This window comes from Monodon monoceros, unplaced genomic scaffold (assembly GCF_005190385.1).
Source record: "Monodon monoceros isolate NGI ecotype Baffin Bay Population unplaced genomic scaffold, NGI_Narwhal_1 Super_Scaffold_16, whole genome shotgun sequence".
Taxonomy (NCBI): Eukaryota; Metazoa; Chordata; class Mammalia; order Artiodactyla; family Monodontidae; genus Monodon; species Monodon monoceros.
Window position 1 is genome coordinate 66317284 of NW_021703772.1, and position 27132 is coordinate 66344415.

Sequence of the window (27132 nt, forward strand, 5' to 3'; positions counted from 1 at the left end):
TAATTCTACCTCAAGGTTCAGTTGAGAAGATGTTTTTAGAATTATAGTTCAAGAAAAAGGACATTAGTGGAATAGTTGGTGAAATCCAGTTAAATTCTACATTTTGTTTTATGGTATTACAGCAAGATTAATTTCTTAGTTTTGCTAACCAATCTATGGTTATGTAAGAGGTTAAAATAAAGGAAAGTAGGGTGAGGATTTTGTGAGGTAATTCTTCTATAAGAATAAAATTATCTTTAAAAAATTACAGTTCACAATTCAAATGTTCAAACTCTGCCCTATTCAATTTGGACCTTATTCCAAGCACTAACTGGCCTTACGTCTTGTTTATGAAATTAAGTCCTCATCTTGCAAACCAATTAAGCCCATTGGACCCTATTTTCTTCCTTTTTGCCCCTATCTGCTTGGTATTGAGGCACTCTAGAGCTTGGGCCTTGGCTTACCTCTGCTAGGTTGTCCTCTACCTTCTCAACTAGAACTACAGACGTTCTGCTACCTCTATGCTCATAGTCTGCTTTCCCAGATCGACACATTTATTGGTCTGGATTCTCTATGTTAGTGTTTTGTCCTCTCCCTAGTAGAAGCATCCATTACTCCCTATTGAAATTCTGGGACATCAAACACCACCTGTTTGTTATATTTTGCTATTTGCTCTGAATACATATTTAGCCTGCTGGATTGGACTTACATTGTTTCAGCTGGGTCTGTCCTTCTAGGGCCTTCTTCAACCTAATAAATGCATCTAATTCCAGTTCTAAACACTTCGTTCTTAGCTCTTGTGTACTGAAGTTTACTTTTCCAAGGCTAGTTATGGTCCCCTTATTTCTACCCTTCTGATACTTCCTACCACTCTTGTACCATATCATTTTATCTTGTTTATCTGTCTCCTCTGTCCTAACACCTCTGTCAAGGGATATTATCAGACAGCCCTTCTCAGTCTGGTGAATCCTAACTCAGTTTTAAGTTTTAAGCACTCTGTGATCTCAGAAAACTTTGTGCTTACATTTGTCATAAAAGTGATGACATTTTATGACATCAATTGCTCTTATTTAATTAAAACCTTTTTCTCTTCCACAGATATAGCACCTACAGTGTAGAAGATTCAAAATTGCATAAAATCAGAAACTTGGTGTTTATTTTCATATCAGCATGATCAATAAAAAGCTCCTTAGATTCCCTGTCCATTTAGTTTTCCAGTGGATTACCTCAACATACAACTCCAATTCCCAGTTATAGATCACTGTCTCCAATTTAAATCCCAGAATATGCTGGAGGAAGCTATATAACCTTGGAGGCCTTGTTCACCAAAGATTTATGTTCTCTCACTTTACCTTGGCCCTTGACAATGATTAGCAATCCTTTGTCCCTCACTTGGTCCCAGGATAATTTCAAACTTCTCAGAAATTTTCCATTCTCTTGCCCTCTATTCTTCTTTTTTGAGAACACCAAAGTCAACTGGTGTAAAGAAACTCTTCTACTTCCTTTTTCATTTCATATTATCTTGTCTCCCACACCTATCTTTTCTATATATTACTCCAAATTCATTGGAGGACTCAGTCCCTTTTGCTCTCTAACCTAGACTACACTGTTCTTGAGCCACATCCTGCACAACTTTATTCTATATTTATTCCCTTTCTCTTCAATCTCTTCTTCTTCAGAACTCCTGCTTTGCTCTGCACCTAATCTCTCAATCTTTAGAAACTTTATTTTACTACTTCTTCTAAACATTCATTCTCTTTCAGACTCCCTTTTTGATTGTAAAATTCTGTAAACTAGCATCCCCAATGTTTTCTCCATTCATGTCCCTACTTCATATTCTGCATGACACCATTATTCATCCAGTTGTGTGAGGCAGAAGCTCATAAGTCATCTTTGTTGCTTCCTTCTTCACCTTTCATATTCAATTAATAAACCTTTTAATTTCATTCCTGTGATAGCTTACAAATCCATCCATTTTATTCATCTCCACACCACTCTACCTATCATCTCTGAAATAGTTCCAAAACGAGTCTACAATGCACATACTGCCTCTGTCAGTGCTGGTTGAGTGATATTCACAAAACCCAAATGGACCAGGTCCCCTTCAATGACTTCCCATTGCTCTAAGGACAAAGACTACTCTTGAACATGGCCTATGAAGCCCAGAAAAGTGTGGACCATCCTAACCTCTTCATTCTCCCCATGTCCCAAATGAACCCCCACCCTCTGCACTCCAGTTCACTGGCTTTCCTACCTCAGGGCCTTCACATATACATTCCTCTTCTCTTCCCACATTGCCTACTGACGCTTCCTCATTCTTCTCCATGCCTCAGCTCATGCTTCAGTGAAGCCTTCCCTAACTTCCCTGATTCATCAGTCCCCTCTTTCTTATCAGCTCTCATAGCCAAATGGATCTTTCCTTCTTGGATATTTCTATATTTGTTGGGGTGACTATTTGATTACCAAATAGACTCTTTATTGCTCGATATTTAAATCCAAATGTTTAGCACAGTACATTGTTAATGAATGACTGAAAGGATGGATTTTACCAAATCATTTCTTAATTTGCCAAATTGTTGCCAATAATAGTCTAGTTAAGTGCACTGATCGTTTCCTGTGCATCCCTGTCCCTGTCCAGGTAAACCTATGTCATTTGATGTAATTAAACAGCCATTTAAAAATTTCTTTCTCAATCATTTATCTACATATATATGTTGCCTATTGATAAATCTCACTCCTTCACTGATTTACCTCTTCCTATAATGGTGAAGTGCCCAAGGCTTCATGCTCAGAACTTTTTGGGTCTTTTTTTTTTATATATATATTCTAATTATCTTTCAAAAATGAATCTAAGCTTCAGAGCTCAACTGAATTATGTCTGACAATGACAACTCTAAAATCTTTGTCTCGTATTCATAAGACCTAATTTTTCCAAATGCCTTTATAAGACTTTATGTTAGTGCAATCAGTAATTTCACAAAACATTAACTGTTTTACATTTTTCATTATCTACATAATGAAATGTAGATAATAATAATCCTCCCTCTTTTCCTATATTTTATAGCTGCCTCATCCCACTGAATCTTCTTGTTGGCTCATTTATTTCCTATGTTCCAGTCCTATTGGCATGACCCCATATTGTGGACTCATCTTCTTGTATATAAGGGTTCATCTTCTTGTCCAAGGCCCAGCACTATTTTGTCTCTAACATCTTCTCATGCCAGTCTCTAAAATTCTTTTTCTTCACATTACTGTGCTGTTCACTTAACTATATTATATTTTCATTTGGCTTAATTAAGATCGATTTCTTCAGACTCATAGTGGTAACCTTGACTCATTTAACCCAGAAAACCTTGTGTTTACTACTCACTATTTCAAATATATCACTATTCTCCACTGCAATATTTATTTCCATGGCTTTGGAGTATATGTTTTCTTATATAGGGCATTACTCTGCTTTACTCCCCATCCATTCAAGTTGTATTATTTCTCAAAGAGTAGGCCCAAATTGTCCATTCCTAATGTTTTGTCCAATATAACTATCCACTTTCTTTGAGCTTTTGGCTAACTTACAAACAAAACATGGGCATGGCCAGTTTTAGCTTGGCCAGTTTTACATCGTCACTAATGGAGTCATGGAGTCATGATTCCTTGGGAACACTGGATTGCCTTGTACCATGTATACCTTGGGGGAGGACTTCTGAAACATAGAAAAACTCAGGAACTCTCCTGACAACAATTCCTTGAAGCAACCAAACAGAACCAGTAGCCATTGGCAAATATACAATTGGAATAGCCATGAAAAGTCTTAAAGAATGATGTCATCTGATTTAGGGGCAAGATGCTAGGAGGAAATAGATTTTTCTTAAAAACCAGGAAAAAACAAGACCTGTGACTTTTTCCATTAATGATTCCATTCAATCTGCAAAGTTGGACAGAATATGGGGCATATCCAAGAGGTACCAATTATCCCAATTGGTCCCCACTGCACTCTGAGAACATTCAATATTCCCACACTATGTATCTATGAATATGTTTTCTTCTCTGCATTATTAGAAGCTCCTCAGTGACATCAATCCTATGGAATAATATTGGCATATAAGTCTGAACATTATTATTAATATGTATTTTATGTCTGTGTATAAAATAGATTACATAATTTCTACATAGTATGTATATATAAATTACAAATACTTAGGCTATTTAGACTAGCTAGCCACATTGCTAAGGCAAAAACTTTGTTTTGCAAATGCACAAAAATTAGTATCTAGCAATTTGGGCTGTAAAAGTGATAGATAGCATAGCTTTTATTGATGATGAAAGTATGTTATTCTTACAGCAGGTCGAGGTATGGGCTTTTGTGGTTTCTTTGAACCCAGTTTTTTCATTGCATTGTAGTATTTCTTCTGTTCTTCTGTCATAAAAATGTCTTGACCTCCAAAGTAAAGAAATGAAAGAAAAACTTGTAAAAATCACGTTCTTTGCTAGCTACAAAATTCATCTTAGTAATTGTGTGAAAAATGGCTCCACATTCTATTCTAATGCTAGTAATTAATATACGTATTTTAGAGATGCATATATTCAATGCATAAATTATGCCATATTAGTCAGATTTCTATACTGGAAATATCAGTACATGCTATCTGAATTATCAATCACTTAAAAACTCATAGATGATTAAGTCTCTCAAAACAATTTCTGAATTTTATATTCTTTCTTTTTGTTGACTGCATTTGGAGCCAAAAGGAAACGGTGTGATATGTTTAGTTCACATTTTAGAGCAAAGATGAAATTTTAGTATACTTATCTTCTTTTTCTGTTGGTTGAAGTTATCTATGATGACACCAATGAAAAGATTCAGAGTAAAGAATGAACCAAAAATAATAAAGATAACAAAATAAAGATACATGTACAGATTGTCTTCATACTTGGGTTGTAATTCTACCTACAAAATATGAAAAATGATAACTATTAGACCTACTCCATGTTTCATAAAAAAGACATCAGTGAATTTTCGATTCTCAAAGCATGTTTCTATCACTGGAAATTAAAAAAAATTAAACAGATTTTATGAAACATCAAATCTAACACCTATTGACGAGTCTTTAATAAGGTTCACTGACTTGAGAAAATGAAACAACTCATAGAAAAGTCTGAATAATTAAGATTAATTTCACCCAATAAATGCCTAGATTATGAATGAACTTGCAATGAAGTTTCAAGACCTCAATGGGGCATGCAAAGTGAGGATTTCCTCTTCCTACAGAAGAGGTGTTGTAGTCACAATATTCTATGTTAAAAACTTTCAAATTTTACCCTTTCTGACTCAGTTTCTTCATCTGTAAAATGGAAAAATATAGAACCTACTCCTCATATGGTAGTTGGGAAGGTTAAATGTTACTATCATATATGAGAGGTGTTAGAACAGCACCTGGTCAATAGTAATAGGTTAAGAGTAAAGGTTTGATTTCTATTACATATTTCTGTTGATAGACTAGAATTATTACTGTACGTGTGGACATAGGTACATCAGTAGGATCTTTCCATCCTGAAAATGAGTCTATTGATTCATCCTATTCAGCAGGCCTTAGGCATTGTTTTTGTAACAATGATGCCCTCTCTCATCCAGCACAGTTCTGACGAAAAAAGTATGATGGTTGGTTTAAGCTTTGGCTGTAACCTGTAGTTCAGGTCTCACAGGACATTGTTCTAACCAACTCAGTTAACTAGTCACAGGTGACAATGAATGCAGGTAATGACCCATTGTGTCATGAAATCAATTTAGAGGGTAATGGCCAACATGGAATTTTTTTTCTAATGAAATAGGGTAAAATAGAAAATATTGGGAATATTGTAAAACTGCCTATTCTTTGATAAGACTTCTATTTTATTTATGCATGTGTGTAGTGGACAGTGATATAAAATATTTTAAAATGTCTTAAAATTAAATACAATGCAAACACAAAAGTGCACAGTACATAAGTGTTAGATGTAATAAACTCTTTTAAAGTGAACTTTACAACCCAAGATGTCAGAAACCCTTGGTGTATCCTTCCCAAACATAAATTCTACCATCCCTGCTAGAGGTAATCATTATCCTGACTTTTACAGTAATTATTTCCTTGCTTTTTCTCTAGAGTTAGAACCTAAGTATGCATTCTTGAACAATAAGGTTAGTTGTGCCTACATTTTGTCTAGTAGACACATTTGTTATAACAGTTACATTTTAAGATTCATCTGCATTATTATGTATACTGGATTCATATATCATTTTCAATACTGTTTAATATTCAATATTTGCCTATTTCTACTACTTTTGAGTTGTTTCCAGTTTTTCACTACTGCAAAAAAAGTTATGCTCATTCTTATACATAGATTCTCCTATATATGTACACAAGTTTCTATAGAATATATTGCTAAAAATGGAATTGTGGGGTTAAAGAATATCTTGAACTTTAACGAATAATGTTGGTAATGTTCAACTTTTTTAAAGGAATATTTATCCATTTCCCCCCAACCAGCATACTAGAGTTCTTGCTGCTGTTTATTCTTAGCAGCACTTGGTATTGTCAAACTTTTTAATATTGCCAATCAGGAAGGTTTGTAGGTAATATCTAATTTTGGTTTAAATTTGCATTTCTCTATTAACTAATGAGAGTAAGAGTGAATAACTTGTCATAATTATAGTGGCCAATTGGACTACATCTTTTGTGAAGTGCTTGAATGCTGAGGGGTTACATAGCAGACAGTGTATGCTAGGTTACTAAGGAAGAAACTGAAAGCAAGTTGTGTGTCATGTAGGTTATTGATAAGAAAGGTGGAGAGAATTTTAAATGAATTAATCAAATAGGTAGGAAACCACTGCAAAAAATGAGATAATGTAAGAAAGCCAGCACAGTGAGTGGTAATACATAATAAATTGTAACTATTATTCAAAAAACCCCATAACTGGGATTCCTGATAGTAATAGATACAATGCAGGGTGTTAAGCGCTTTCATTCTTTTTTTTTTTTTTTTTTAAATAAGGTGAAAAAAAAATCGGGAATTCTTTCTAAGTTACCACCTGGTTTTTGGTGTCAGGGATATAATATTTTGAGCTTAATTACTATACTCTGGCAATATTATCAGAAGCCAATCTCTTTTGCAAAATGTGATTTCCTCCCTTATTGTTAGTGAGAAATTAATGGAGATTATACAAAAAATTTCAAAAGTGCTGATGTGTATAAGGTAGATTATGAAAGGCCTTTTTTCTACCACAAAAATCTCACTTCCCAGAGAGAAACACCATTAGGATTTTTTTATATGTTTATTTTGCTTTCTGTTTGCTTTTTTCACCACTAGTCAGATCCTTCCTATCAGAGGAAAGATCAAAACCTGGAAGAAATCTGTGACAGATGAAGAAAGTGCCTGTGCAGGCTTTTAATTCATGGCCAGAACTATCAGAACCAAAAATAAGATGTCTCATTTTACAAATAGAGTCAACAAATTTTTAAGTGCCAGGTACCATGCTAGATACTAGGAAAGATATGTTAAAAGATTCACAGTGAGTAGAGAAATACATTTAAATCAAATTTTGGAAAGTGTAATATAAGGTTGAATATTTTATTTTTCTAATATAGATGTAATCTATAAATTTACCTATGATTTCACTTTATTGACAATATCACTAAATAACAACACTTCAGAAATATTCACTGGATCAAATTAAACAATTTTCTCTCTAAACAGACTTACATTTCGTGAATCAACAGCTGCATACATGATATCCATCCATCCCTTAAATGTGGCCTGTAAAAAAAGTCACATCATTTAATTTTTTCCCTCACAAATTATAATTCTAGAAAAGAGATTCAATATCAGATTGATTGACCAAGATTCATTCAAAACAGGTATATAAAATAGTTTTGAATTAATATTTAAACTCTTTGGGCAAAGTTTTATAACATATGCATTGAAAACTCTTCCTTTGCGTTCTTCTATAACATCTTTTTATGCAACTTTAACATCTATAATGAAATCATGATGGATTACAACAATATGCTATCATAAAAGCAATTATCAATAACTTTTGACTCTGCTGTATCTAAAGAATATAACATGAAATAATTTCACGTATATAGTACTACCTTCAGACAAATGAAAAAATATGCTGTGTTGTTTGATCTTAATGCTTTCTTTTCTGCTCATCCCTTTGTAAGTGGTATTATCACTAACCATCAATCATGATGGTTTGTTCTTGAAATCCTCCTCAGTATTGCTAAATATACTATTTTGAGGCAGTTATTCTATAAAAAGCAGCATTATAATCTGAAGCAAACATTATATTTAATTGCAATTTACTTTTTAAAATATTTTGGTTTTGTGTGGGCATAGTAATCCTGAAGATAAGTCTTGTACATTTTTTTTCAGTTCCTTAGTGCCACAGGACCCTGCAATATTTACCTAGTGTTGGGTATTGTGTAGGTGGATCATCTCAGGGAGCATGTGGACATGACTTAGAGTGGTCAGTTGAGAAGTTGAATGGATTTTTATGAAATTATAGCAGACATAGTAGACTTGATAGGAAGGTTTTCATTTGCAAGAGAGCAATCTCCCTATCTGAAAGCATTCAAGCAGCAGGAAGGAAGAGGGGAATCAAGGTAGAGTTCGTGTGAGGGTACATTTGGTTACGGTGTTGGTGAAGGTTGGGCGGGTGGAGACTTGGTGAGGGTTTAGAGACTGTCTGGTACCTGAGAAGGAGGACAGAAATCTACCACCCCTCTCCCCACCGCCTTTCTAACCCCACCCTCAGGCCACTGCCTCTACTTTGCTTAGATTAGGGATGGGGGAAAACAGTAGGAACCTACACAGAAATCTCAGTAACAAAGACCTGTGCTGGGAACCTAAGGCTTAGTCTGAGAGACTATAAACTTTGTAGAGCTGTCCAGTTTTCAACATGGTGCAGAAAAGACAGTTCGGCCATGACTGAGGAAGAATCTAGGCAGATGGGCTTGAGGAAGTATTTATTTGCAAACACTGAGAAAGAAGAATTTTGGACTCCTTTTCATAATACATCACAGTGAATAATAAGGTGGTTACTTACTACTTGAAGTAGAGAAAGATACCCGAGTCCCACATTATCAAAATTGACTTTCACGTTCTTCCACCGGGCAGTTTGGTTGCTCTCTATGAGGGCCTTACACTCACTGTAGTTGTTGACCACGCTGACATCAAACATTTCTCCAGTGGTGTAGTTAATACAGTGATAAAACTTGCCAGCAAAGAGATTCACTCCCATGATACTGAATATTAACCAAAAGATCAGACAAACCAGAAGTACATTCATTATGGATGGAATGGCTCCTAAAAGAGCATTGACAACAACCTGGCACAGAAATGAGATGGAAAAAGAAGTGAAAAGAGAGTCAGATCTATGGAAGGACTAGGAATTTGGTCATTATATATGCAAACTTGATATAGAAAATATGAAAATCATTCTAGTACTGAAAGTTTGATTCTCTTTTTAAAAAATTAAAACAGCTACTTCAAAAACAGTAGATTTTAAATTGGTAAAGTGAAAAGAATTTAAGAGCTAGCCATTCCTTTCTATGCAATCATGTGCATACAGACATAGGAGCACACACACCTACACACATCATCTGTTTCTGGTTGTTTTTGCAACATTCAGAGAAAGTCCTAAGTAACTCTTTTGAAATATCACAAAAAAAAGCATCTAAAAGTTCTTTTTTGAATAGCTAAATGTAGGGAGACAGGGCATCACCATTTCCTCAGTGCTGAGGGTATGTGGTCTCAGGTTTTGTGCCCCAGGGGATGACAAATGGCAGCACAAATTCCTCTGAGTTCTTTTGTACCACCTTTCTAAATGAGTGTTAGATTTCCACAGATGACCTACTTTTTAGCCATCTCAGCCTTCGTTTGAAAGCGAAAAGGCCAGATTTGAACTTTAAAAGGCTCAAAATACATCATATGGAACAGGGAAGAAAAATGATGAGGAACGATGTGGTGGTTTCAAATTACAGTGAGTGGGATTTTGTGCACGTTTATAAATGGAAGGAATATAACTAATCTTGACTCACATCAGAAGCCTATACAACATGCTAGCAACTTCCCACAGAGTGAACAAATCTAGTTAGAAGCAATCTAATTGTTTCTAATTAGAAGCAACCATTCAGGCATTAGGTTCTGTGAGTGCCTCCAACAATGTCAAGTTTATGGATGTCTGACAAATATTACTGATTGATTGGTTATGTGAGTCTGAATGTAGAAGACACAAATTCAGCATGGATTTGTCATGTCTAAGGTTCAAAGCAGCAGTTTGTTCTCAATTCTAATTCCAACAAATTCTAAAGCATTTGGTCTTACCCTCATTCCTTCAAACCGGGATAAGGCTCTCAATGGCCTCAGAGCTCTTAGTGTTCTGAGGGATTTGATGGCACCAAGTTCTGAGTAACCCAAAGCATTTGCAGTTAAGCTAACCAATGAGACCTATACAGAAAAAGCAACACAGTTTTCTCATTTACAAACAAAAATGCTTATACAATTCAACCTTGCTCTATGTAATAAACCAGTAGTTCTCAAACTTTAGTGAGTATCAGAATCACCTGGAGAGCTTGCTGTAAACACAAATTGCTGGCCAAGGTTTGAGGTAGGGCCTGAGAATTTGCATTTCTTCGAGTTCCCAGGTGAGGCTAATGATACTGGCCTGTGAGCCACACTTTGAAAACTACTGCTATAAACTTAGGAAAAAGAAGAAACTATATGTGTTTTTTTTCAAGATTCTTGACAAGAAAATTTTTAAAAATTAAATGTAAAGCAAGAAAAAGAATGACACCGAAATGAAATTTTCATCTATAGATCTGTAAAACTTTATCATTCCTCATATTACTGAGCAGACCTGAAAGAGAAATTAAAACTTAGTACAAGTATGCAAGTAAACTACACAAACCACTATTGACTCTGAATATAAACACATTCAGAAAGATCTAGGTTTCTAAACAGTGGCTTAGTCTTCCTGTAAATGTCAGTGTGAGGGCATAAGATCATTAATTAGGGAAAATTAAAATAATTCATTAAAAAATGTTGAGATTTTAGTATAACTAATTAGAAATTGTCAGAAAAATGTTTTCTTTAGTCATTTACACAGATGACTAATGCAGTTGATAGAAGTTGTAAAATCTCAGCTAAAAAGGAAAAGAACAACTGCCATAGGTGGCACAGAAATGTCTGATTTCCTTTGAAAATACATAGAAAACTCATTAAAGCCATATAAACTAAAAAAAGATATTTTCTCCTAAAGTGCACCTGAATTTCAAAAGTAGAAAACTGAAAACAGATGTGTAATATAGGTTTTAAGAATATGGTGTTAGTGTATATTTAAAAAATACATTTTTTAAGAAAAATAAGTGAAGCACAGAGAAAATTTTTACAACAAAACTTGACTTATTCGAACTAATTTTGCACATGTCCTCTGAGATAGAAAAACCTTTAAATTTAGAAAAAATTAATCTATAAAAAATTCTGAGGTGGTTTTTATATTTTTCCTAAAATCTAAACTTTTAGGCTTTGTAAGTCTCTTCACAGATAACTGAAAAATAGTTACTGAATTATCATTTGTTGTGAAGATCTTCTACATATAAAACAAGAGGACCTATAGTACTTTATCTTCTCTAAAGACAAAATGAAAAAGAGCTAGGCATAAATTAAAGGAGGAAAGATAAAAGTTAGACATAAGAAAAAAAATTCTGAACCGGGGTAGTATTTATTGGCTAAAGAAGTAGTAAAATATTCAAATTTACATGTCTTGTGTAGCTGAATATGAAAAGGAGATACCTGTAGACCCTCTTCTCTTTTTTTTTTTTTTTTTTTTTTTTTTTTGCGGTACGCGGGCCTCTCACTGTTGTGGCCTCTCTCTTTGTGGAGCACAGGCTCTGGACGCGCAGGCTCAGCGGCCATGGCTCACGGGCCTAGCCGCTCCGCGGCGTGTGGGATCCTCCCGGACCGGGGCACGAACCCGTGTCCCCTGCATCGGCAGGCGGACTCTCAACCACTGCGCCACCTGGGAAGCCCCCTCTTCTCTTTTTGATCTTTATTGGTCTTTGGCCTGTAAATAGTAATCTCCTTCTATTCCATCACTGACACCTCCACCAAATTTCTCTCCCTGAAAGAGCGAGCTTTTCTTGTCACTTTCCATAGACAATCTTTTAGCGGCTTCATTACTAAATCGTAAATCTAAATCTCTTTGTATGGCATCTCAGGTCCTTCAACCTCTTCTCCAACTTACCTTTCTTACCTTATCATCCAATTACAGAACGCTTTCCCTCACTTGTTTTGTGAACAAGCCCTGCTTGGCATGCATCAGTGTCTTTAAGGCTTTGGTGTCCTTCCCCTCATCTGTACCTGCTGACATGTCATCCCTCAAAAGCCAGCTCACACTGCCCTGGCCTCATGAAGCCTTTGCTCTTTCCTCAGTGAAGCAGACGGCACTTTTAATATAGATGTCATCTTCTCGCTGTATACTATCTGTCCTCACTAGTTGTCTGTAAGCTCCCATAGGCCCAGAAAAATGGCATTCATATTTGTCTCTTCCATAACAAAATAGATGCTCAATAAATATATTTGACATAAAGCAAAGTATGGATTAGTTTAATACATTATCATAATAGTTTTCTTAAATCTAAGAAGGTAAATATCAGGGTATGCTAGGTAATATGAGTAGCAGTTTATAGACTTCAACTAGATTTCTCTTAAGAATTTCTTTATATTTAGGTAGTGTTGACTTAATGCCTTTATTATCACATAGATATATTAAATACCAGATATTTTTATTAAAAATCATAACATATACAGAAAATAAAGAAAAGTATCATCCATAATCTCATTATACAAATAAAACAACTGGTACTGTCTTGGTATATTTTTGCTTTGTTTGTAATGTCCACACAGATGTGGTTTTAAGTATTAGTTATTGTCTTATTTCATTGCCGGTAAACTTTTGATATAATTCTTCATGTAGCTCTATATGTTATTTAAGAATAGATTTGCTTTAGGCAGATTCAAGGGAAAAAAGATATTTTTGTCTCTTAAATTCAAAGAATTCTCTTTGTCTCTTACAAATTTTTTCCTGTTTGGTGATCAGAAAACTCCTACTAAATTAAAAGTTGATATATTTTTCACCTGAAGTTGTAAAAAATAATTTTCTCTATGAAAGGGTCCATTTTTTTCTTTGCTAGCAACATATGTAAATTTTATATTTCAAAATACATCTTTAATTGCCAAGGAATTATTATAATCAACAGAATATTATCTTTAAAGTACACTACTTAACACATTGTGCTTTCCTGAAAATTCCAGAGCCCTCCTCCTCCCTTAGCTCTGAGCATCACCCGTCCCCTCCCCGCAGGTGTCCTGTTCCCTATTCTCACTGGCTCGCCTAGTCTTTTCTAGACAAAAGGCCTTTAAGTTCCTTTCTAGTCTTTCAAAATGGACTATTAATTTAAAAGGGGTTTAAGAAGTAAATCTCCAAAACTAAATGAAAGTGATTTAAATTTTTTTTTTTAGTTAAGATATTATATGCATTAAAAAAGGTGAGATCTTCCTCAGAATTTTCCCTCAAAAATCAGGGAATAACCTTATATTCATATTTTTAAAGCTTCATATTCTGATACTGCATCTTTATTTTCAACACCATCGTGGTTTCACAAAACTTTTAAATAATTGGTCCAATAGCCAATCTGTTTCTGCCATCATACAAATCAAGAAGTGTCTCTTGCTATTTGGACTTTCAAATTTTTTGGAATTAGTAATCCACCTGTGGGACAAACACTTTGCAACAGACTCTGGTGATGATGAATATAGTAACATCAAAGATGCCCTTGAAGAATTTAAATACAGTTATTGTATGAAATGTGAGAGTGATAAAAGCAAAACTTCTATGGTAATATATTATTTTGTATAACTTGGAATCTTAAATATTAATTTAAACTAAACCAATACATACAATAAGTTCCATTTGACTGTTTCATCTCTGAAAGTATATACATTTAAACCAGCAAAAAAATTGTTTTGGGGCATTTTCTTATTGGGAAGATGGGAACCATCATTTATATTTGGGGCCATGCAGTACTTACTAAGTGCCTTTTATGTGCCAGGCACCATTGCTAGCACATATCATTCACATGCCAACAGAATGAAACAAGAATGTTCAGAATACTCACATCGACAATCAGGAAATCTAGCCAGCACCAGGCATTGGTAAAATACACTTGAAAGCCGTATGCAACCCACTTGAGAAGCATTTCCAGAATGAATATATAAGTGAAAACTTTGTCAGCATATTCTAACATGGTCTTAATGGTTTTTCGCTGTTCAATATATATATCTTCAAAGGCCTGTAAGTGAAAAAGCTTCACTGAATTTCATTTTCATGAACTGTCTCTAATTGGTATTTTATTAGAGAAAAACATGCTGCAAGCCTGTTCTCAGGTGCTTATGGGTGGAACACTTTGTGCTTCCCAGAGCTGCACTTTGCTTTATAGTTATCTATATGCAAACGACAGTTGACTGAGCATTTATCAACCAATTAATTCAAATAATGTTTAAATTTTGGTATCAGGGTACCCCAAAAGAGCTTAAAATTTTTGAGACACTGCCAGCTGCTTCTCTCTACAGCAGGAGGCAGAAAATCATCTGCAAGCAGATCTGCTTTGTTCAGTGCAGAGTTGTGGACTGTAGCCCTTCAGTAATGCAAATGTAAGGCAAGGAGCCCCCTTAGCCTGGGAAAGGGGAATGGATTATGATCTCTAGCTTGCTCCTCTATCTCTCTTGCTCAATCTGGGCATGTGTGTGGTGTATATCTAGAACCTCCCTTTGCCATTATTTTGCAGAGCTCTTTGGAAAGGGAGGGGGAATTCATTTGCAGGAGTCCCTAGGCCTTCTGGAATGAAAAGAGCATTTATCTAATTCAGTCCTCTTACAAGAAAAACTATCAGGGTAACCTGGTGGTCTGGATCAAGGAGAAAGGAGAATTTTATTTTTTTTTGGAGAAAAGGGGGATCGGGGCTTGTAAGTGGGGCTCAATACAAGGGCCTAAATGCTTTTCAACTCTATAGCTGAAGCTAGAAGCCCCCTCAGAAGCCAGCCTTTGTGCATGTTGGTGCATTTTGGTGATCTCTGACTGGGTGTAATTGATAACCGTGAGCTGCTACAGCAAGGGCACTAGTCACCGACAAGATGTCACAGTTCCCTCTCTACTTGCCATTAAAACACAGAGCTGACCTTCTTTGCTCCAAGTACATGACAGGCTGCAGAATCCTTAATCAAATCAGAGGTGGGCTTTGAGGCCTCCAGATATAATGCCATGATCCTCCTACTAAAATCAACTCACCAAACACTAGCAACTAATAGAAAAATAAACAAATAAAAGAAATGTAACCACATTTACATTACCAAATGGAAAACGGGACACACTGTTTTCATTATATTAATCAATATTTTGACCAAATTGACCATTCTGTGGAATGAAATCAGATATAAAATAAGTTTGTAATGCTTTCACTTTGCTACTCATTGGTAATTAAGTTAGTTTGCTATTTGCCATTCAATGTGATTGGCACTAGTGAATCAGCATGAACAAGACAGGTGGGTTTTATGTAGCAATGGAGCTTATGTTAAACAGTTTGATATTTAGCTGATAATCCCATATCATGTCTACATACTCATTCTTAACAGGAACTGGTTCTGATGACTAAAAGAAAGATCCTTCCTTAAATATTCACAAAAAATCATACTGATCTAAATTTGATTCAATTTGAGGCTTATTGCAGAACAATGAAAATTGCTATTTAAGTAGTGTGCTAAAAATATCATACAATGTCTCTCATATTCACAAACACCTTGCTGTAAAAACATGTAAGAGGAGGTTCATTAAGGGGAAAGGCGAAGGACTTCAGGTAAAAGTAAAAGAGCAAATCATATTTCACCTACCAGTGCCCCACTGCTGAGTAGAATCATGAAGACAATGAAGGTTTCAAACCAGTTATGCTCCACTATCTTATAGCAAGTTTTTCTCAAGTTCCACCAGAGTTTCCCTTTGCCTTCTTCTATGCTTATCTGACAACACTTAAACTTCCGCACACAGTCTAAAATATGTCAAAGTAAATGAAGAAAAAAATTACTCTTTGATTATGTATATTTGTGTTGGTGTGAGATTCATCTACATTATTACCTGATATATTGTAAATAACTAGTTTTTAATATGGCTTTCACTTGTAGAAATAGAAATCATCTATACTTTTTTTACTCATTCATTCAACAACTACTTTTTAGTGTTTATGGGACTATTATAATGAATTATATTGCATTATAAAAGCATATTATAGAACAACAGAAAGAAGTAAAATCACCAAAAGTTGATATTTCCATCCTATCCTTATCCTATGAGTATGATTCCACTCATATACAGACTTTATATATATTTGATTTCTAATTAGTTAACTTAATGGTATAATATAAACATTTCCCTTTTTGTTACAAGTAAATAGAATTTTGAAAGGTTTCACATGCTTCTCTAAATAAGATTACCAGCCATAAACAAAATTTATATAAAGATTCCACTATTATTGAACATTATTTTGTATTTTATTTAATTTATTTTTTTATATAGTAGGTTCTTATTAGTTATCCATTTTGTACATATTAGTGTACATATGTCAATCTCAGTCTCCCAATTCATCACACCACCTATTATTGAATATTTATGTTTCTTTAACTCTAGCTATTATCAGCAATAATGTAACAGACACCTTTGCAGTCTACTATATCAAAGGCTTGTCAACAAATATTTATTGAATAGCTGTTTATTCAAGGAATTGTATTGGACAAGTTCTAAAACCAGAATGTGTGAAACACAGCCTTGTCTAAAAAGAATGTGTATTTTGAGTAGGGGAGATTTGCCCACAGATATTACAGTTATAGAAAGCAAAATAGGTATTTTGAGAGTTTACTAGCAGATTAATTTCTAATACTGCACTCACTTTGGCAACACATATAAAACACTGGAATGATACAGAGAAGATTAGCATGGCCCCTGCACAAGGATGACAGGCAAATTCATGAAGTGTTCCATATTTTTTACAAGGGAATCCCCATAAGGTTAACAGCTGACCTTTCAGTAGAAACTCTGCAAGCCAGAAGGGAGTGGCAGGACATATTGAAAGTGATGAAAAGGAAAAACATACAACCAAGATTACTCTACCCAGCAAGGATATCATTCAGATTCAACGGAGAAATTAAAACCATTAGAGACAAGCAAAAGCTAAGAGAATTCAGCACCACCAAACCAGCTTTACGACAAATGCTAAAGAAACTTCTCTAGGCAGGAAACACAAGAGAAGGAACAGACCTACAATAACAAACCCAAAACAATTAAGAAAATGGTAATAGGAACATACATATTGATAACTACCTTAAATGTAAATGGATTAAATGCTCCAACCAAAAGACAAAGACGGGCTGAATGGATACAAAAACAAAACCTGTATATCTGCTGTCTACAAGAGACCCACTTCAGACCTAGGGACACATACAGACTGAAAGTGAGGGGATGGAAAAAGATATTCGATGCAAATGGAAATCAAAAGAAAGCTGGAGTAGCAATTCTCGTATAAGACAAAATAGACTTTAAAATAAAGACAATTACAAGAGACAAAAAAAGGACACTACATAATGATCAACGGATCAATCCAAGAAGAAGATACAACAATTGTAAATATTTATGCACGCAACACAGGACAACCTCAATACATAAGGCAAATGCTAACAGCCATAAAAGGGGAGATCGACAGTAACACAATAATAGTAAGGGACTTTAACACCCCTCTTTCACCAATGGACAGATCATGAAAAATGAAAATAAATATAGAAACACAAGCTTTAAATGATACATTAAACAAGATGGACTTAATTGATATTTACAGGACATTCCATCAAAAATCAACAGAATACACTTTCTTCTCAAGTGCTCATGGAACATTCTTCAGGATAGATCATATCTTGGGTCACAAATCAAGCCCTGGTAAATTTAAGAAAACTGAAATCTTATCAAGTATCTTTTCCGACCACAACGCTATGAGACTAGATATCAGTCACCAGAAAAAATCTGTAAAAAATACAAACACATGGAGGCTAAACAATATGCTACTAAATAACCAAGAGATCACTGAAGAAATCAAAGGGGAAATAAAAAAATACCTAGAAACAAATCACAATGAAAACACGACGACCCAAAATCTATGGGATGCAGCAAAAGAAGTTCTAAGAGGAAGTTTATAGCAATACGATCCTACCTCAAGAAACAAGAAAAATCTCAAATAACAACCTAACCTTACACCTAAAGCAATTAGACAAAGAAGAACAAAAAACCCCAAAGTTAGCACAAGGAAAGAAATCGTAAAGATCAGATCAGAAATAAATGAAAAAGAAATGAAGGAAACTATAGCAAAGATCAATAAAACTCAAGGATGGTTCCTTGAGAAGATAAACAAAATTGACAAACGATTAGCCAGAATCATCAAGAATAAAAGGGAGAAGACTCAATAGAATTAGAAATGAAAAAGAAGAAGTAACAACTGACACTGCAGAAATACAAAGGATCATGAGAGATTACTACAAGCAACTATATGCCAATAAAATGGACAACCTGAAAGAACTGGACAAATTCTTAGAAAAGCACAACATTCTGAGACTGAACCAGGAAGAAGCAGAAAATATAAACAGACAAATCACAAGCACTGAAATTGAAACTGTGATTAAAAATCTTCCAACAAACAAAAGCCCAGGACCAGATGGCTTCAGAGGCGAATTCTATCAAACATTAAGAGAAGAGCTAACATGTATCCTTCTCAAACTCTTCCAAAATATTGCAGAGGGAGGAACACTCCCAAACACATTCTACAAGGCCAGCATCATCCTGATACCGAAACCAGATAAAGATGTCACAAAGAAAGAAAACTACAGGCCAATACCACTGGTGAATATAGATGCAAAAATCCTCAATAAAATACTAGCAAAAAAAAAAAAAAAATACTAGCAAACAGACTCCAACAGCACATTAAAAGGATCATACAACATGATCAAGTGGCATTTATCCCAGGAATGCAAGGATTCTTCAATATACACTAATCAATCAATGTGATAAACCATATTAACGAATTGAAGGAGAAAAACCACATGATCATCTCAATAGATGCAGAAAAAGCTTTTGACAAAATTCAACACCCATTTATGATAAAAACCCTCCTGAAAGTAGGCATAGAGGGAACTTACCTCAACATTATAAAGGTCATATATGACAAACCCACAGCCAACATCATTCTCAATGGTGAAAAGCTGAAACCATTTCCACTAAGATCAGGAACAAGACAAGGTTGCCCACTCTCACCACTGTTATTCAACATAGTTTTGGAAGTTTTCAAACAGCAATCAGAGAGGAAAAAGAAATAAAAGGAATCCAAAACGTTAAAGAAGAAGTAAAACTGTCCCTGTTTGCAGATGACATGATCCCATACATAGAGAATCCTAAACATGCTACCAGAAAACTACTAGAGCAAATCAATGAATTTGGTAAAGTAGCAGGATACAAAATTAATGCACAGAAATCTCTTGCATTCCTATACACTAATGATGAAAAATCTGAAAGAGAAATTATGGAAACACTCGCATTTACCATTGCAACAAAAAGAATAAAATACCTAGGAATAAACCTACCTAAGGAGACAAAAGACCTGTATGTAGGAAACTATAAGACACTGATGAAAGAAATTAAAGATGATACAAATAGATGGAGAGATATACCATGTTCTTGGATTGGAAGAATCAACATTGTGAAAGTGACTATACTACCCAAAGCAATCTACAGATTCAGTGCAATCCCTATCACACTACCAATGGCATTTTCCACAGAACTAGAACAAAAAGTTTCACAATTTGTATGGAAAAACAAAAGACCCCAAATAGCAAAAGCAATCTTATGAAAGAAAAACAGAGCTGGAGGAATCAGTCTCCCTGACTTCAAACTATACTACAAAGCTACAATAATCAAGACAGTATGGTACTGGCAAAAAAAAAACAGAAATATAGATAAATGGAACAGGATAGAAAGCCCAGAAATTAACCCATGCACATATGGTCACCTTACCTTTGATAAAGGAGGCAAGAATATACAATGGAGAAACGACAGCCTCTTCAATAAGTGGTGTTGGGAAAACTGGACAGCTACATGTCAAAGAATGAAATTAGAACACTTCCTAACACCATGCGCAAAAATAAACTCAAAATGGATTAAAGACCTAAATGTAAGGCCAGACACTATCAAACTCTTAGAGGAAAACATAGGCAGAACACTCTATGACATAAATCACAGCAAGATCCTTTTTGACCTACCTCCTAGAGAAATGGAAATAAAAACAAAAATAATCAAATGGGACCTAATGAAACTTAAAAGCTTTTGCACAGCAAAGGAAACCATAAACAAGACAAAAAGACAACCCTCAGAATGGGAGAAGATATTTGCAAATGAATCAAAGGAAAAAGGATTAATCTCCAAAATATATAAACAGCTCATGCAGCTCAATATCAAAAAAAAACCAAACAATCCAATCCAAAAATGGGCAGAAGACCTAAATAGACATTTCTCCAAAGAAGATATACAGATTGTCAACCAACACATGAAAGGATGCTCAACATCAGTAATCATTAGAGAAATGCAAATCAAAACTTCAATAAGGTATCAACTCACACTGGTCAGAATGACCATCATCAAAAAATCTACAAACAATAAATTCTGGAGAGGGTATGGAGAAAAGGGAACACTCCTGCACTGTTGGTAGGAATGTAAATTGATACAGCCACTATGGAGAACAGTATGGAGGGTCCTTAAATAACTAAAAATAGAACTACCATGGGACCCAGCAATCCTACTACTGGGCATATACCCAGAGAAAACCATAATTCAAAAAAAGTCATGTACCACAATGTTCATCGCATCTCTATTTACGATAGCCAGGATATGGAAACAACCTAAGTGTCCATCGACAGATGAATGGGTAAAGAAGATGTGGCACATATATATAATGGAATATTACTCAGCCATAAAAAGAAACGAAATTGAGTTATTTGTAGTGAGGTGGATGGACCTAGAAACTGTCATACACAGTGAAGTAACTCAGAAAGAGAAAAACAAATACTGTATTGTAACATATATATGTACAGAGTCTAAAAAAAAAAAAGTTCTGAAGAACTTAGGGGCAGGACAGGAATAAAGATGCACACGTAGAGAACAGACTTGAGGACATGGGGAGGGGGAAGGGTTAGCTGGGATGAAGTAAGAGAATGGCATGCACATATATACACTACCAAATGTAAAACAGACAGCTAGCGGGGAGAAGATGCATAGCGCAGGGAGCTCAGCTTGGTGCTTTGTGACCACCTAGACGGATGGGATAGGGAGGTTGGGAGGGAGACGCAAGAGGGAGGAGATATGGGGATATATGTATACGTACAGGTGATTCACTTTGTTATAGAGCAGAAACTAACACACCATTGTAAAACAATTATACTCCAATAAAGATGTTAAAAAATAAATTTCTAATACTGAGCTTTACAGAAAAAGTGGACTTGGGGCTAGACTTTGAAGGATGCGTAAGAATCAGGTCTAGTACATGGAGCTGTAAAGGAATGCAGAAAAAGTGATATTAATAAACTTTGGTGATGGAAAAGTCTAGAAATTGTGTGAAGCAGAGAATTGGGAGTCAAGACTAGAAAAGACACTCTAAAGCCAATCTCAAAAGACCCGAATGATTCAGTTAGAGAACTTAGATTTTATGTGCTATCTAATGGGGAAAACATTGAAGGATTTATTTGGGAGTTATGGAGATTTACCTGATGAGAATACTGATTTAGAATGATCTTTACCTGCACAAGGCAGTGGATGACTAGAAGAGAGAAGATGGAAAAGGAGTCCAGAGTCTATGAGATTCAATCAACTTAACATTAAAGAAAGTGAAAGCAAGGGTAATGCTAGTGATAGTGGTCAGGAATCAAAAGATACTGCTGAGTTGACAGGACCTGGCAGCACACAGTATATTGGGGAGCTGGGGTGTGAGAGAGGAGTCATGACATAGAGTTTTAACCATGACAGAGAGCTCTCCTTCAATGAATAGAAAAATGGAAACCTCATTTTGAAGGAGCTTAATATTTTAATGCACAAATATTTAACAGATGCTACTTTATAATGTCAGCCAGATCATATCCTTTGTTTCATGAAAATTTAATGAAGTCCCCTTAAATGTTATTAGTTTCTCAAGAAAGAAAGAAATAGCGTTGTATTTCTTGTTTCTTTGAGGCAAGATCTTTCTCACATTTCTGACTCCCAAAGGATTAAGAAGAATTACATGCCCTGAAAATATTTGTTGTAATGAATTAAATGGAACTGGATTTAACGGTTTTTTTTCCCCTAAAGAGGATATGGGATGAAAAAACACTGTTTAACATAAAAAGACCAACATTAGTGGGAAGGATAAATGCCAAATTTGGGATACTGATTCACTTCTGAGACAAAAGCAAGGGAATGGGATACTGAAAGGGTACAAAAGGGGCCAAATCTGTCTCTGTTTTATTCTTAAATAAAAAGTCTGAAGCAAATATTACAAAAATAGTCAAATTGTTAAAGTTGGTTGGTGGGTGTCTATGTGTTATTTTTGTTTTCTATAATGTTATGTTGGTGACATTTCATACTTAAATGCTTTTTTTAACTTCACAAAAGACAAATGCTGATATTACCATAAATATTATTATGTATATATTGTGACCCTAAAAATAAGCTAATGGTCTGGGAAGGAGGAATAACTAATGCTACAGAAATTATTTTTGTGATATACCACTTAAATGTTTCGTAAAGTCATAATTTTTTTCATAATCAACATCACTGAAATGTGTGCAGAATTTTGGAGGAAATAGTGAAGAAAAGTGGCTTCCCTCATAACTTATGCTGAACAAATAGCTCTTTCTCTGAAATAATTTAAAAATTGACAATTAATATATAAATATTTGTTTTCTCCAATGCATTTAAGTCCAAAAGCAATAGGTGTATGTAACATAGTCATCTGCAAAAGCCTTGAACCTATTGACCTCAATTTTGATTTCTAACATTTGTATAATCACATATTTTTAAAGTTAGCTTAAGTCTAAATTAAAACTGCTTTAACGTTCTTAAATAAAATGAAAATGAATGAAACACTTTTAGAATTAGTTGTAATTAAATAGCATTACTACAGTCATTATTATTAAAATAAACTTTTGCTTAAGCAATTATTTTTGAATCTGGGTCTAAGACATAGTATGAATTGTTAAATAGCTGTTAACTAAAAAAATGAGTTAAGAATGAAGTGATTCCTAGGGCTTTAGAGAAAAAGTTCTGTACCTACAATAGTGATTTACATAAGAAATATAAGGAATTTCATACTCTGTAATATTGCACTAATTTTTTACGCCTCTTTGTATGTAGCGCATTCCCACATTGAATCTGGATTGGCGACTCTGCTTTGGTGAACAGGACAGAAGCAAACCTGATGTAAGTGGAGGATTAAGTGCTTGGCATTTAGGCTTCCTCTCCTGCTCCTTTGCTTTCACTATGAGAACAAGCCTGGGCCAGTGTGTGGATGGAGCTGAGTCAGGCAGCAGTCTCATCTAAGACCTCAGCCGTATGACTAATCTTAACCAAGATCAGCAAAACCACCTAGCCAGCCATGGGCTTGTGAGCAAAAATATATGTTTTTTTGTTATATGATAAGAAGTTCTGGGTGGTTTGATACACAACATTATTGTTCAAGAGATAACTGATGCATACTTCAAATAACATAATTTTAGTTTTCTTCACAAAATCCTCTTAGTATTACTCCAATGGCATGGAGCCCTGTATTATATGACTAGTATATTTTGGCATTTCATTATCTACAATCTAGTATCATTCAGAGCTAATAAAAAATATTTGACCTTGACAGATACAGGTAATTGTTATTCATGGACAGTTTGAAATATACATTAATCAATTCATACCCATTATGACCTGACAAAACAGTAAACAATAAATTACTTCTTTGATTTAAAATTGTTTTCTTTTTTATTTTAAAGCTAAAGAGAGAGATGTATGATTTGGCTTTCTCTCCTATCAAAGATTCTAGAAGGCCACCAAAAAACCCAGATAGTTAACAGCATTTCTTAAAGTTGAACAGGATTCACAAAAATAGAATATCTGATTACATAAATTAAATCTTACCTTTTCAAAAATCATCTGTGTTTTGATATAGAAAAAGCAACGAACAGACAAGTAAAGGAACAGTTGTTGGACAGATATGGACGATTAGAGCAAGCCCGGGAGGGAGAGAATAGATGGCTAGATCAGAGAAGTCTAATGAGCGTACACACATTGTTTCCTCACCTTCCGTAAAACAGGCTTCAGGTTCCAGAGATTCTTCAGGTTCAACCTCAGGTTGTTCTCCCTCAGCGGGAGCTCCTATGTCAACAGTGCTGCCTTCAGATGAACTAGTTGCATTTAGCTTCTGAAAATCAATTCCACAGAAAAGCTTTTAAAATATTTTCTTTAATCTACAATATAAAAATTTCAAAGGCGTGCCCTTAAGTCTTCTGTATTCATTTCCTTGATCTGTAATTTAAGAATATCTTAAACATAATGCCAGTCCGCTTTAGTAGAGGTGGGGGTCACAAGATTAGATACAGCACCAGAAAATTTTTTCCTTTAAAAATATGGTGCTAACAACTTAAATAATTTTTGATTAAGCTCCTGCATAGAGAGAGATTATGAAATAAAATCATGCAGAGATCTTACGTAAGCTGCCGGAGTAGTATTGTGGTCTGTGATCTTGCTTTTGTAAATTAGTTTGCAAACAGTCTAGTTTGTTTTATTCTAAAATTGTGACCCGACCAACAAAAGCTGTATGAGTGTATTTTCATGTCAAATGCAGAAAAGATTTGATCAGATGCACATAAACAGCAACAATCTAAATTTACCCACTTTTCATTGACATGAAAACATATACCACTTGTTGTTATTAAATATATTCTATAGTTTTCTAATTCTGAAAAGAGCAGCACATTGTTAGCTTTATAGCAAGAGCTGATATTTTGCATTCTCTTTGGCCAATGCACTCCTGTGTTTCATTGTGCATTTGGAAACTACTTGTTACTCTGGCACTCTTACCTCTCCGGTTAATAAATGCAGAAATGAATCTTTGGTTGTTGTTTTGTTTTCCTTTAGGTTAAATCAAATACCACCAAAAGAAAAATATAATAGAAAGAAGTTGTTTTAAATCTTGAAGTACAACAAACTTTAGCCAGGTCAGGTCGTTCATGGGATCAGTATAAATGAAGGGATCCAGTCTTTAACCTGGTCTTAAAATGCTGCAGGAATGACACAGGGCCAGGTATGAGTGCCACATGGAATCAGAGTAGTTTGGGCCACAGCATTCTCGGACCTGTTACAATGTTATTACCATTAGTGCATAACATTAGGAAATGGCTGAGCTGATAGGAGCTACTTTATAAAGGGGATGAGGTAAGCATATGATAAAATGCACATTGAAATATGTTGAACCCACTCTAAAATAGATGTTGTAGTCAGTACTGGAAACATTATATTTGGGCTAAGGATTCTATGGATTTCCGGAGGAAGCTGGTTCCTTTATTTCCTGAAAATAATTTTCTTTATATAAAATATTTCCTTGGCATAGTGGTGCTGATAAAGTAAAAATATTTATATAAGCTATAGATAAGATTGAAAATGCTTTTGTGTGTGTAATTTAACAATACCAATGATAGAAGCATAAATATATATGTATCCTCAATTAGAACTCGTTCAGGATTATTTTTAAATCTAACCAAACTACTTAAATCAAGGATTATATATTATAAGGTGCCTGAAGTTTGTTGATTTCTTTTTCTACTCACCAAGTATATCACAATACTAGACAGATACTCAATTATAATATCTTTACTGTTAAAATTTGAATATATTTTGTTTTAAATGAAATATTATATGACTTTTTCTAATTTCCTGTCCTTCATCTTTTGATTAGACTCTTTCTTTGATAAGTGTAGCTGCGTTTATAAACATGTAATTGACTAAGAAATGGCTAAATTAACCTATCAGTCCCATCCATCTGATTCACATAAAGCTGTTACACATTAGGGACCTGAAAATACTGATCTTATCATTTACTGGATATTGAAACATGACATAGGTAATCAGAATAAGTGAAGCTTGGTCATATATAATCTAACTACAAACAGCCCACAATAACAAATGGAAAACATTCCTTTTAGGAAAAAGGATAACACTGCAATTACAGATTGGGGGATGACCTGGGGGTAAATGAGAATCCATATTCAGGGTGCTCCACATTGGCAAATGACTGCATCAGAGCCTGCATCAGTGCTGGCTATATTACACGTCAGGTACTCAACAATTTTTAAAAAATGAATGAATGAATGAACTTCTTCATAAAAGAATGAAGGCTAGTCCTTGACAGTGATTGGGAGAAGTCACCAGACAACACATTCCAGGGAATCTTGGTTCAAAAGTTTCCAGAGGATCTCTGTAACATCAACTACAATGCCTTTCATTTAGTGCAGTGCCTTAGTACTGACATAGAATTAATAGATATCTTTTTAATTGAAGCCAAACATTTATATATTTAAAGGTCAAATCATTACTTTTTCAAAAGTACAACATAAAAGTATTCTGCTTTTCTAGAAGATGTATCTCACCAGACAATCTTTCGAAGCAAAGATCATGCTTTTGCCACCTCTGCACATCCCTAGGACCCATCACAATGTTTGTGTTTAATAGATGTTTATTGGGTAAATGAATGAATGACCAATGCATGCACTATTTTATTCTACCACTAACTACTTCTAACACCTCCTATCTAATACTTACTTTTACATTCAAGGGAATACATATAATATTCTCATGTAAGTACAGAGAAACACAAATCCTTCAAGATTCTAAATTGTGTAGGTAATGACCAACAACCCTTAGAATCTGAAGTGCTGTTTAAACATCAGGCTTCCAATTAACCAGAC

At 34.7% G+C, this 27132-nt stretch overlaps 1 protein-coding gene and 1 non-coding gene across 4 annotated transcripts in view; one reads left to right on the forward strand and one right to left on the reverse strand.

Annotated features, from left to right (window-relative positions):
* Positions 1-27132, reverse strand: part of SCN2A (sodium voltage-gated channel alpha subunit 2) — a 149544-nt gene that overhangs the window by 6177 nt on the left and 116235 nt on the right. For all 3 annotated transcript variants that reach the window (XM_029224987.1, XM_029224989.1, XM_029224988.1), the window contains exons 18-25: positions 24470-24590; positions 15961-16115; positions 14193-14366; positions 10342-10464; positions 9062-9343; positions 7714-7767; positions 4787-4924; positions 4317-4421 (exon numbers count right to left, since the gene is read on the reverse strand). In XM_029224987.1, coding sequence (XP_029080820.1) covers positions 4317-4421; positions 4787-4924; positions 7714-7767; positions 9062-9343; positions 10342-10464; positions 14193-14366; positions 15961-16115; positions 24470-24590 — 1152 coding nt within the window. The remainder of the gene's footprint in view (positions 1-4316; positions 4422-4786; positions 4925-7713; positions 7768-9061; positions 9344-10341; positions 10465-14192; positions 14367-15960; positions 16116-24469; positions 24591-27132) is intronic.
* On the forward strand, positions 17002-17107 carry LOC114897377. Its single transcript, XR_003794101.1, has one exon. It is a non-coding gene; the product is annotated as a U6 spliceosomal RNA (small nuclear RNA).